General features: G+C 48.0%; 1 protein-coding gene across 2 annotated transcripts in view; it reads right to left on the bottom strand.

The window, feature by feature from the left end:
- The window catches only part of GLS (glutaminase), an 811,930-nt gene that overhangs the window by 374,100 nt on the left and 424,829 nt on the right, over positions 1–13,001 (bottom strand). For both annotated transcript variants that reach the window (XM_086955380.1, XM_086955381.1), the window contains exon 11: positions 10,201–10,251. In XM_086955380.1, the coding sequence (XP_086811506.1) occupies positions 10,201–10,251 (51 nt within the window). The remainder of the gene's footprint in view (positions 1–10,200; positions 10,252–13,001) is intronic.

The following is a 13,001-nucleotide window of genomic DNA, read 5'->3' as shown; positions in this document are numbered from 1 at the left end:
ATATTCCTGATTGATTTTGTCTTATGTTATCCAACGATATGATAATTTCTCTTGTGGTTTCCACTCGTGTTGGGTGATGGTATTTTAACTTGACCCTAAATCGGGAATAACATTTATACTTTGTGAAGCCTTTATATGAATTATTTTTTTGAGGACATGGATTTGCTGTGTCCTGTTCAGAGATTATCTTTCTCTATTTCCCAGCCCAGAAGAGTTGTAGAATACTCTTTTCTACAACAAAACATGTGTCGGCTGGCTGTTTGTAAACTTTACCTGATACACGATTAAAAAGACAAGATAAAGAACAAAGACTCCACCGCTTGGATTGTCCTATTTCTCTCAACATACTCATCTATCGGATTTATGATTGTATATGTGTGTGCAGGACTCTTGCTAATGTGTTATTGTATGGTTTCCTATACAGATTGGAGGATTTTGAGTGTCTCCCCTTCCTGTCAGCACCATTCCCACTATTTTGACTTAATACAGACATTACGTCAACACTGCTTGTCAGCGGCTTACCCGCTGTCGAATGGCAATGGAGAATGGCACTGGAATACTTTGTTTTGTAAGAGGGAAGCCCTTGCGAGGACCACCAAAAGCAATGAACAATAAAAGATTTACGGAATCCTTTGGTGCGATCCAAATAAAATTTTAAGCACCGTTGTACATCCAGAGAATGCAGTGACCTCTTCGCTGGTGTTGAAGCGTGAGGAAAGAAAGATTTAAGAATAACTGTCTCATTCAAGTGAAAGTCCGAGGGCACCTTGGGTATGAACCTCGGGTTAGTTCTTAAGATTACTGTACTCCTTTTGAATTGTAGAAACGGTTCCTGAATTGTGAGAGCCTGCAACTCCCCAATGCGTCTTGCCGATGTGAGGGCAAGAAGGAGAGCCAATTTCCATGTAAGGAATTTCATGTCCGTTCGATGTATTAGTTCAAATGGGTCTTTCATGAGCTGTGTGAGGACCAAATTCAGTTGCCAAGTAGGAGACGGAGGCCTCACCGGGGGATAGACACGGAACAGTCCTTTAAGAAACTGTTTAATTATCCTAGAAGACCAAAGAGAAGGTCCAGACGCAGAACGTCTGTACTGAGAAATCGCTGCCAAGTGAACTTTTATGGATGAATGGGCCAGCCCCGTCTTAGCTAAGGACAAAAGATGAGGCAGAAGTTGATGAGGTTGAAAAGAGAAAGGATCAACACCTTCTTTCCTGCACCAAATGCAAAATCTTTTTCATTTGAAACGGTAAGTCTTATTCGTGGAAGGAGCTCTAGTCTGGGAGAGAACCTCTCTTATTTCATTTGAGATGGGAAGGTTCATGAATTCTCGCTACTCCGGAGCCATGCTATCAGGTGCAACGAAGCTGGATCCTGATGCCAAATTTGCCCCTCGGACATTGTGAGAAGGTCCGGAATGGTTCGCAAGGGAAGAGGAGGAAAAAGCAACAACAGATGGAGTTCTGTGAACAAGAACTGTCTCGGCCAAGCAGGGGCTATCAATATCATCTTGTATGGCTCCACTTTGATTTTCCTGATAAGTTTCGGTAAAATTGGGACGGGGGGAAAGGCGTAAACAAATGTCCCTGACCAGGCTATCGAAAGTGCATTCCCCAACGATCCTTGATGGTGAAGCCTGCTTGCATAAGACCGGCATTTCTTGTTGGTCGGTGTGGAAAATAGATCTATTGCAGGCTTGCCCCACTGTTGGAAAACCTCGTCCAGAACTCGCTGGTTCAGTTCCCACTCGTGACTGACTGAGGATAGCCTGCTTAATCTGTCGGCATTTTAGTTTAAGATCTTTAGCAGATGTTCAGCCTGCAGTGAAATCCTGTGAAGGATTGCCCATTCCCAGATTTCTTGAGCTCCCTGAGATAACGGGAGAGACCTGGTTCCTCCTTCCTTGTTTATGTAATACATGGCCGTGGTGTTGTCCGTCCGGATGAGAACCTTCGAACCTCCTAGTCGAGGGAAAAAAGCTTGAAGAGCCAGTTTGATTGCCCTGAGTTCCAAGAGATTGATGTGAAGCAGACAGTTCTGAGGTGACCAATGGCCACTGACATGCAGATCCTGCAGTACTGCCACGCATCCGTCATCACAACCTGAGGAGACGGATCGCTTACGAAGGATAGACCTTGGGACAAGTTCTCCTGCTTTGTCCACCACAAGGCAGCTTTTCTCATTGCCAAGGTGATGGTCACTTTGTCGAACAAACTGTGAATCTGTCGCCACTGGATGTCCAGCTGTTCCTTTAGAGGACGTATCCTCAATCTGCAGAGTGGAATAAGATGAATGTATGAAGAAATCACTCCTAGAAGAGATTTGTAACGGCGTACTGAAAGACACCTTCTTCTTCTTAAGGCTAGCGCCATGGTTTGTAGTTTTTCCTGCCTCTCCAAGGTTAGGAAAGCTTTTTTGAGATTTGAGTCCAAGATGGCCCCCAGGAAGCGAGCAGTCCTCGACGGAACCAGGGATGACTTCTCCTTGTTTAGAGTGAGACCCAAATATTGAAACAGGTTTGTACATGCGTCGACTGCTTCCCTCGCGGCCTCCCTGGACGGAGCCTTCAGCAACCAGTCATCTAGGTAAGGGAAGACTTGAAAGTGATTCTTCCGTAGAAACGCTGCAACCGGTGCCAGCACCTTGGTGAAGAATCTTGGGGCTGAGCTAAGACCACAGGGTAAAACCCTGAATTGAAAGTGGCTCTTGGCTACTGTAAATCGTAGAAACCTTCTGTGTGCTGGGTGAATCGGTATGTGAAAGTACGCATCTTCGAGATCGAGCGTGGCCATGAAATCCCCTGGATTGATGAGACATAGTATGTCTTGAAGTGAGACCATCCGGAAAGACAGGGAGATGAGATAGGTGTTGAGCTCCCTGAGATCTAAAATTGGGCGCCATTTCTCTAGCGTCTTCCTTATCAGGAAGAACCTGGAATACAATCCTTCTCCTCTTTGGGCAGAGGGGACACGCTCTATAGCATCTTTCAGGAGCATCTGATGAACTTCGAGCCGCAGAAGACGCAGATGTTTCAATGGGATGGCGGCCGGGAGCTTGGATGGTGGGATTTGTGTAAATTCCAAAGTATGGCCCTTTCGAATGATGTTTAGCACCCAATGGTCTGATGTTATCTTGGACCAATTCTGAAGGTATTGAGACACCCTGCCTCCTACTGATGATCTTGCAAAGGTGGGCACAGAAGGAAGAGCCAGGAGGCCGCTATTATCTCTTGGACGTTTCACGTCCTTGGCGAATTTGCTTTCCTCTATTATTAGATCTTGAGAAATTCAAGGACTGGTCTTGTCTTTGCTGATAAGGCTGGCGGTACTGTTGCGAACCTGAGCCATACGATGAGTACCGTTGCTGCTGGTAAGAGTCTCTGTACGTGGTACTCTTGCCTCTGGAACCTCTGAATGGAGCTTTACGGTACTGAAGCGTACCCAGAGACATAGCTGTCTGAGTGTCCTTTTTAATATCCTGGAGAGTGTCATCTATAAACTTTCCAAACAATGCCTCTACAACGAAAGGTAGATCCAGGATCTTATGCTGGATTTTGGGTCTGAACCAAGTTGCCTTGAGCCATCCCTGGCGACGAAGGACTGCAGCATCAGTCAATGAACGAAAAGCTGTTGTGGCGATATCCACGGCACATTGACGTTGCTTCTCCTACTTGTAAAATCTTCTTTGCCTCTGTTTTTGATTCTGGAGGAAGTAGATCCAAATGTGGCGAAACGTCACACCATAGTTGGCGATCGTACCTGCCCAATATTTCCAAGGCATTTGCTGCCCGCACCAAAAGACTAGCCATTGAAGAGAACCTCTTTCCGGCGTACTCTAACCTCCTGCCTTTATCTGGAGGAGTTGTCAAAGGAGCTGAAGGGTTGCGTGACTTCCTTTGTACCGCTTGTGAAATTACTGAGTCCGGTTTTGGGTGTCCCGTCAAAGACGCCAGACCATCCTCAGGTGATTTTTATTTTTTGTCGAGGCGCGGTAGTATAGGGACCACCGTCGCTGGATTCTTCATTGCCTTAACGCCTTCATCCCAAACATGTTGGACAAAAGGGATAGATCTAGTAGTCTTTTTATAAAGCTCTTTAAAGTCATATAAAAAACATTTGGTGGCAACAGAAGGCATTGGTAGCTTGAATCTGCCAGCCGCTCTCTCCATCAGCTTATGGAACCCCCTATATCAGCTGGTGGGGAGTCCACCGGATCCGGACATAGTGAAACTGGGTTTGGGATGACATACTCGTCCGATTCTACACTTTGATCAGGTCTGCCATCAAAGTTTTGATCCTCATCTGAGGAATCATCATGAGTGTCCAGTGGTATCGAAGGTACCTGTGGAACCGGTGTCTGCGGCTGAGATGTCACCTGAGCCGGCAATTCTGGAGAAACCACTGCAGGAGCCATAGGGACAGACAGGGCTTGCATAGTCGGAACAGCAGCAGGCTGTGAACATCTAGATTTGTAATCCTGCAGCATGTTGTGGAGTCCTGATCGTCATCATCTGATTCGTCATCATACTCCTCTATCAGCAGGGCTGGAGGCAAGGGGGTAACTCTCCTAGGAGACGTCATGTCAGGTGTAATTCGTCTCATAGAAATAGTAATTCTTTAGACGATGGAGCTGTATGTGGTAATACTGCTGTCGTCGACGGAGTAGACTTCGTCGATGAACTAACAATCGACGACAAGATGGGCGTCGTCGACGGCGAGACCGTCGACGCTCCTGCTGTCGTCATCGTCAATGTTGAAGCCCTCAACGCCGACACTGTCGTCGTCACCACCGTCGACGTCGCTGACACTGTCGTCGCCGATGATCCCGTCAACGTCGATTGTACCGTGGACGGGCCAGTCGACGGTACCATTTTAAGCTTAGGCTTCAACGCCTTAGTCGACGAAGCCTTCATCTGCGTCGTCGATGACTTGGAACTTCTATCAGACTTCTCAGAAGACTGAGAAGAAGGTCTTTTGAGGGCTGGATCAGTCTTCCTCTCAGAAAAAGGTGTAGATGGTCCTTCCCTCTCTTTTTCACCATGGGGAGGAGATTCGACTGGACCCTGGCTCTCAGACTCTCTGGGTGTCTTTTTTGAGGCCTTAGATGGACGCTCCATAGAAGGAGAAGGGGAAACCCTACCCCTTTTGACTGACCTTCTTGTAGATGAGGCTGAAGAAGAGTCTTCACTGTCACTGGAGACTGTGTCTTTTCTGGACTTCAACTTCTGGAGCCAGGAAAGAAGCCTACCCTCACGATCCCGGAGGGTCTTGGTAGAAAATGTGCGGCAGATCTTGCAGTCCTCAGCCTTATGATCAGGATAGAGGCAATAAATACAATCTTTATGCTTATCCTCAACAAACAATCTTTGCTTGCCACAGGTGGAACATGACTTGAAAAGGGCCTTCTTCTTCTCCTTATCAGACATCCTGGAAGGGACAGCCAACAATTCTGAAGAGAAATCCTGAAGAAAACTTCTGAAAAGAGCAGAGATCGAGCAGAGCTCAAAGGAGACTCCCTAAGCACAATGTACGATTTAAAATCTGAGGCTCTGAGGTTCCTTCAGGAGGGTTCTATGGGGTGAGGCTCTTCTGATTGGCTGATGCTTAGTTTGGTCTCTTTTACAAAAAGAGGCGGATATGCTAAAAAAGGGAATGAGGCCTAGGCCTTTTTCTTTTTCTTTTGTACCTACTGCTATGTTATTTTGTTACAGAGACTCCCATTCCGACGACGGGGAATGATACAAAAGCATGGGAATCTATGACAGTTCCAATACTGGGGCAACAACACTTCGATTCCACATGCCCCAGGCAGTTTTTCTGTTTTCCTCAGGCAGACGCTTGGAGGCAAACCCTTAAAGTCTTATGGTGTGCATGCACAGTGAGATCAGCCTACAGAAAAAAGACCCAAGACGGTACTGTGGGCCCCTGCTTCTCAGAAGCAGAAAGGATTTTGATGAATGGGAGAAAAGTTTTTCTTGTGAGAAATGCATGGGGTTTCATTTTGAGACCATTGGGGGATATAAAGGAGGACGCAGTGTTTTAATTTTCAACCTGATAAACTATTTTGGCCTTAAAAGTTGGCTGAAATGTGATGTGGATTAATTCAGTGCAGAAGATATGAGAGGCACTTGTAGAACCATGTTGAGGCGAATAATTTCAAGTAGCTCAAATAACTAGTACAGACATATTACGCAGATGCTCTTTATTTAAGGGTCCAGGGTTACAGATGAATTTTCCATCACACATTTTGGTACTAGTCCAGAGGGGTGGAATAGAGCTTGAGTTTATATTCGTGAGGATTTGAGCAGAATCAGAAGTAAATAACGTACATTTTATTTGTTCACAATGAGCTTTAGTTTGGGTAAGAGAACATTTATATACCTATAGGTTTGAGTTTGAAAATACTTTTAGAGCGCACGTATACCAGCGGTTTCTTGGCGCTATAGCTAACGGGAACTGAGGTTAGAAATAGGGAGGACAGAGGGAGCATTTATTCAAAGGACTTTGTGAATAAGTGGGTTTTAAGGGATTTGCGGAATTGTGAGTAGAGGGTGATGGAGCGAAGTTCGAGGGGAAGGGAATTCCAGAGGGTGGGGGCAAGGATAGCAAATTTGGATCCACCCCACTTCTTTCTCCGGAAGCGTGGGATGGTGAGAAGGGACTGGGAGGAGGAACGTAGAGCCCTGGTGGGGACGTATGAGACAATCTCGGAGGAGATGAAGGCTGGCGCCAAACCCGATCGGGCCAGGAAAGTGATGGATGCGAGCTTGAATTGAATTCTAGCTCGCACGGGGAGCCAATGAAGTGATTTCAGAAGTGGGGTAGAGTGGTGAAATTTGGGGAGATTGAAGGCCAGGCGAGCCGCCTGGTTTTGAATCTGTTGTAGGCGACGCATACTGTATGCAGGGATGCCGGCATACAGGGCGTTCCCATAGTCCAGGCGGGACACCACCATGGCCAAGATGATAAGTTTGAGGGCAGAGAAAGTGAAGAAGCGGGACACCCTGCGTATGGTACGCAGTGAGAGGAAGGAAGAAGATACCACAGAGCTAACCTGGGAGTGAAGGGTGAGTTGAGAGTTAAGTTTTATGCCTAAAGTTTTGACTGAGGAGGAGGGGACAGGAGAAGGACCAAGGGAGGGGGGCCAAATAAGAGGGGACCAGGGACTGGATGAACCACCCGTCAACACCAGCTCGGTTTTATCAGGGTTGAGTTTAAGGTGGTTGTGGTTCATCCAGTCCCTGATGTGAAGCATGACAGTTTGAAAATTAAGGACAGCAGAGGGAGAGGAAAGATTGAAGACTAGCTGGAGGTCATCCGCATAGTTAAATACGGCGACCTCCATCTGTTGAAGAGAGAAAATCAGAGGGGCAATATACAAATTAAACAAGAGGGGAGAGAGAGACGAACCTTGAGGGACCCCGCACTGAACTTTCCGGATGTCCGCTGTGAAGTCACCCAGGCGGACAGCCTGGGTGCGGTCGCTCAGGAAGGAGGATAACCAGACCAGGGCAGTCCCCCCGATCCCCGCCGCCCTGATACGGGAAATTAAGATGTTATAATCCACCGTATCAAAGGCGGCTGAGAGATCGAGGAGCACAAGGGCCTGGTGCTGATTGGTGTCCATACCCTCCCTGAGGGTGTCAAGAACCGACATGACAACGGACTCCGTAGAGTGTGCGGGGCGGAAACCGGCTTGGCAAGGGGCAAGGGCTCCGTGCTTCTCCACAAAGGAACTCAGAGCGCAGGTGACATGGCGCTCGAGCACCTTAGCCAAAAATGGCAGCAGGGAGATGGGGCGGAAATTGGCCGGGACAGAAGGATCTGCCCCAGGTTTTTTCAGAATGGGCACAATTACCGCGGATTTCAGGGAGCTGGGGACTATGCCTTGAGAAAGGGAAGTGTTGAGGAGGTGAAGGGGAGGGTCTAGGCAAGAAGCAAAGATGTGACGGAGGATGTGGGCAGGGTAGGGGTCGAGCGGGGAGCCAGATTTGATCAGGGGCACCAAAGAGGTCAGACTTTCCCGAGTGATAGGGGGAAAGGTGGTCAGTGCGCCTTTAGGGGGAGGACATTGAGGATCAACAAAAGATGGGGAAGGAGGAGGGATGTTGGCCTTGATGGTAGAAATTTTGTGAATAAAATAATTATTGAGAGAGAGGCAGAGATCTTCGGACGGGGCTGGTTTTAGAGTAGTTCTGTCCGAGAACGCCAGGTTATGGACGATGGTGAATATCTCCTTGGACTGGTTCTCTGCTGCTAAAATTTTGGAGGAGAAATAGGATGTTTTAGCCTCCAAGATGCCTTTTTTGTACTGGCTCAGGATGTTGGTGTATTCCAGTTTCAAAGTGGGGCAATAGTTTCTCCTCCAAGCCCGCTCCGCGCGGCGAACTGTTAGTTTGGTGGTTTTAAGCTCATTATTAAACCACCGATTGGCGTCTTTGTCGAGTTTGGAAGTAATGCGCTTGAGCGGGGCAACGGAGTCGCGGCTATAGGAGAGCCACTGATCTATGGCATCAACCTGGGAGGCGGTGGTGAGGCCCTGAAGAGAGGGAAGAGAGCAGGTAAGGAGGGAGGAGAGATTCTCAAGGTTGACACGGCCCCATGATCGGACCCAGGTGTTTTTGGGCCGAAGGGGCTTAGCTGGGGGAAGAATAGGGAGGAGAAAAGAAATCAGGTGGTGGTCAGACCAAGGGCAAGGGGAAATAGAAAGTGATTCCACAGGGCAGTTCAGGGACCAGATCTGGTCAAGCCGATGACCTTTAATGTGGGTGGGGGAGTGAACATGAGATATAAAGTTGAGGGAGTGAAGAGTTTCGGAAAATTCTTTTGATGACGGACATTCGGCGGGATCAGAGGCCCAGAAATTAAAATCGCCAAGGAGCAAGATGGAGGAATTGTTGACTGTAATGGTGGCCAGGACCTCCAAAAAGTCAGGGAGAAACTGTAGGGGGACTGGGGGGGACGGTAGGTGAGGAATCACCAGAAATTCGGTGGTGGCAATGGTAGGTAGGGATAGAATTTGAAAGGGGAGATCGGTACGTGCAATGACCGCCACGCCGCCCCCGGCTCTGCCTAAAGAACGGTCCGCCCTGAGGGCATAGTAGGAGGCCGGTAAGGTGGATAGAAGGGCAGGGAGGGAGTCGTCGCAGAACCAGGTCTCGGTTAAGAAGAGGAGATCAGGAGCATGAAGGTCCAGCAGGACCGAAAGATCGTGCGCGTGGGCAACAGCAGACCGGGTATTAAGGTAGAAGGCAGTAAAGTTTTTAGGAATTGGCAAAGGAGCAGACTTACAAATCGTGGGAGAAGTGTCGACTGTGGGAAAAGGGCAAGGAAGGGGGGTGGGGGGAGTTATGCCAAGAGCAGAGATGCGAGAGTTTGTTGTGGCCGAGATGGGCCAAGGGCCCTGGTAGCTACGAAGTAGGTTCGGGGTGTAGGTAATGAGTGGGGCAGAGTGAGGCAGAGTGAGGCGCCCCTAGTCCCGGCCAGTCGCGGACGGGCGCAGACGGGCTTGCCTTAGGCGCGCCGAAGGCGCGCAATCGACGCGCCCGCTGCGCTCGTCCGCTGCGCTTCCTACCAAGACATGATTTATAGCAGCAGGACTAGATGTTGGAGGGGGCGTGGCCAAGCGAGGGGGCGTGTTTCATTCATGCGCCGCGCCCTCGAGAATGGCTGCCAAAGAAGGGAGTCGTTGCAGCGTGTAGCGCTGTTCAAAGATGCCAGCAAGTGCAGGTAGGTGGGGGGGGGGGGGGGGGGGGTAATCAGAACACAGTATCACAATCAAATTTTAAAAGTTTTAAAAATCAGCGTTTTTTTAGGTAGCCAGCCCATGCATGCACTAGCCAAACGGAACGAAGACATTGGCCGATGTATAAACTTTAGGAAATACTTCACAAAACAGAATATATTAATTGAAATGTAACAAAGAACGGGCGAATCGCGGATTTCTTTGAGAAAAACAAACTCGCAGAGGAAAAATAATTCAAATCTTGAGGAATCACACAAAAAGTATATATCAGAGAATTGTACGAGCATTATAAGTGATAGGATATGTTCATCAGAAAAAGGAAACTGATGAGTCAAAACGATTAATAAATAGTATGCTTTGTTTATCTGTTAAACATATATAGCCACTACAGTTTGCATGAGATTGTGAAATACAGTCTTTAAACAGGGTACAGATTTAGTCTGCTTTTGTTGTTACCTGGAAGTAGAAGTCTAATGTTCCAACCATGTCACCATGCTCCGGAAAACACTGAAAAACACACGCAATGACTGTTAGCCCATCAATTTAACACACAGAAAAAGTGTGTACTTAAGTCTTCAATCTGTGCTACTTGTAAGGCGTACAGTTAATACTTTTTATGTGCAATGCTTCATTTTATATACTGATAGTTCTAGTACATTTCTCCAGATTAACTCGTTTGAAAATTCGCAAAAACGTTTAGAATTAAATAATAAACTATACACACATAAAAATTACTGTGTAACAGTTCCAAAAGTAACAATGTTTTAAGTTTTCATGATGAGGACTAAACAATGCTGCATGCAATTAGTAGACATTATTACATCTGGCCATTTCGTTTTTTACAAGCTGAATCATCACCTTGTGGGTAAACTAATTCATGAGCTAAAGTAACCAGAGTTATCCATATCTACTCTGTGCTGACAAACCGAATGCAACTAAAGTGCTCTTTGTAGGAGGCTGGCTCAGTTTATGGTGTACACCTATTGGTGAGACACCGTGTACTGAGTCCAGGCAACCCTTAATGTTTGTAGCAGTAATCCCCGATAACCAAAGCTCTCAAGGGGTAACTGTGGAGAGGAGCTAAGGCTTATTCGGGAGAGTGTAAAGGGGGTACAATACCGCATAGTCATTCAGTGAATCTTACACATAAGAAAGAACCACAAGAGTGTTAAAAAAATACTTCTTTATTTATTAAACACAACCCTAAGTACTACCTGGTATAGATCCTACCCATAGTGTTCAATGCACATATGAATATACTTTAAAACAGGTAAGTAAAGAATATAAAACACATGGGCCCTTACATGGGGGTGGGGGGGGGACGGTACATCATTTACGAAAATAATTGGAATGCGAGATGAGAACAAAACCAGGACAGATATTTACAGATGAAGAAACCAGGAGAAGATCAGAACCACATAAGTTAAGAAGCTACAGACCACCAGGTGGCCGGGTGCAGAGGTGTTACACTGTGTATAGGATAACAAAGGAAAAGTCACAGTTGGTATTTTAAGGATCCTTCCCAAAGGACCCAGAGGAAATCAGCTGGATCAAAGAAGGTTGGAGAGCCACCCACTTGTGTACACCCAGTGAACCAGGTACCTACACCAGGGAACCCAGGTGCATAGGTGCGAACTGGTTTCGGAACAACCTGTTGATGTGAACCCGTTGCGTGCTGCCGTCGGCCATTGACCGTCGCGGGCACTACCTTTGTAGTGCTGCGCACGTCCAATGGCCGACACGGCCCGACCGCGCAAGGAAACGCCCGCACCGGGGCGGAATTACCGCTGCGGTTAACAGAGGATCTTAGAAGTTCGTCGGCTACATCATCTCGGGGACCAGGTCGGGTGACCCCAACCATGGATTCTGGATGAGAAGTACCCGAAAGTAGAGGGGACAGAGTGTAAATCACCCAGAGATGTTCAAGAGGAGCAGGAACACAATGTCACCCTTTGTCGGAGGTGCTTACTATAGCATGCAGGTTTTCATGTAGTAGCTGTGGAGCCCAGGAGACGATGGAGGAGCACAGGAACTATCCACAAGCTGTCCCACAATGGTTGAAAACATCGGGAGGGTCGAAGGCGGGCAGAATCACCAAAAAGCTTAAATAAAGACAACAGTCGGGTTGCAGGAAACAATCCTTGGTTGCAGACCAGCAAGGTCTGTGGGACTAAACCAGCAAGGGTAAGTCAGGACACAGGAGAGCCAGCAGGAATCAATGAAGACCCCAAGAGGACCCTCTGGCAGGAGGCACGGGGAGTCGCAAGGAGGCCTCAGCAGCACACAGAAGATGGGCGCCCACATTGCAGGAGATGCAGGGAGGACAACACTGTTGCAGCGGTGTCATGCCCGGGGCTGGGGCTTTTAGGAGCCCCAAGATCTTCCGTCAGGACAGTCGACAAGCCTTGGCGATGACAAACAGACGTGGTGAACAGGGATGCGGTTCAAGTCGTCTGGAGAACATTACAGTCTAAGTTGCAGGAAAAACTGGGCAAGCCTCTGGGGAGCCAACAAACCATCACCTGTGTTGCAGAGGTGGGAAGTGTCCATGGGACAGCAGGGTCAGCAAACCGGTTGTCGACCTTGAGGTACCTGCGGATGCAGGAGAGTGATTTCTTGACTCCAAGGGAGATTCCTTCTTGTTTGGATGCATGCAGAGTCATGGGAGACTTGGGTAATGCATGGCCACAGAGTTGCAGAAAACTTGGAAAAGCACAGAGATAAAGTTGCATTAGGAATCTTCCCACGAGGAGCAGTATTGTCTTTGTTCCTGGCTCGATTCAGCAGCAGAGTCCAGAGTCCAGCAGCAGAAGTGTCTTCAGGCAGGTCTTGATGAGTCTTGACAGTGTCCAGAACTAATCTCAGGACCCAACCTCAGGGAAGTCCTTAAGTAACCCAAAAAAGGGGACGGGCACCTACTGCAGTGAGCCACCTATCAGAGGGGTCAGGGATGCTTCTCTGAGAACCTAACCAGTCAGATGCTCCCAGATACCAAGATGGCAGAATCAAGGAGCCAACCGGAGGAGCTCTGTGTACCTCCCATGGTAGGAGCTGGACAGGGGGGTGGTCGCTCCCCTGTCATTTGTGTAGTTTTGCACCAGAGCAGGAACCAGGGGCTCCTGTACTGGTGGAACCTGGTTTATGCAAGGAGGGCACCAAATGTGCCCTTCAAAGAAGTCTGGAGGTGCTCGGGAGCACCCCACCCTAGCCTAAGACACCTAATTCTGAAGCCGAGGTGGCTTTACCTCTCCTCTATA

The sequence above is a fragment of the Lissotriton vulgaris genome, chromosome 2_1 (genome assembly GCF_964263255.1).
Source record: "Lissotriton vulgaris chromosome 2_1, aLisVul1.2, whole genome shotgun sequence".
In the NCBI taxonomy this organism is placed as follows: domain Eukaryota; kingdom Metazoa; phylum Chordata; class Amphibia; order Caudata; family Salamandridae; genus Lissotriton; species Lissotriton vulgaris.
The sequence above is the reverse complement of the archived record's forward strand: the minus strand, read 5'-3'. Positions and strand labels throughout refer to the sequence as shown.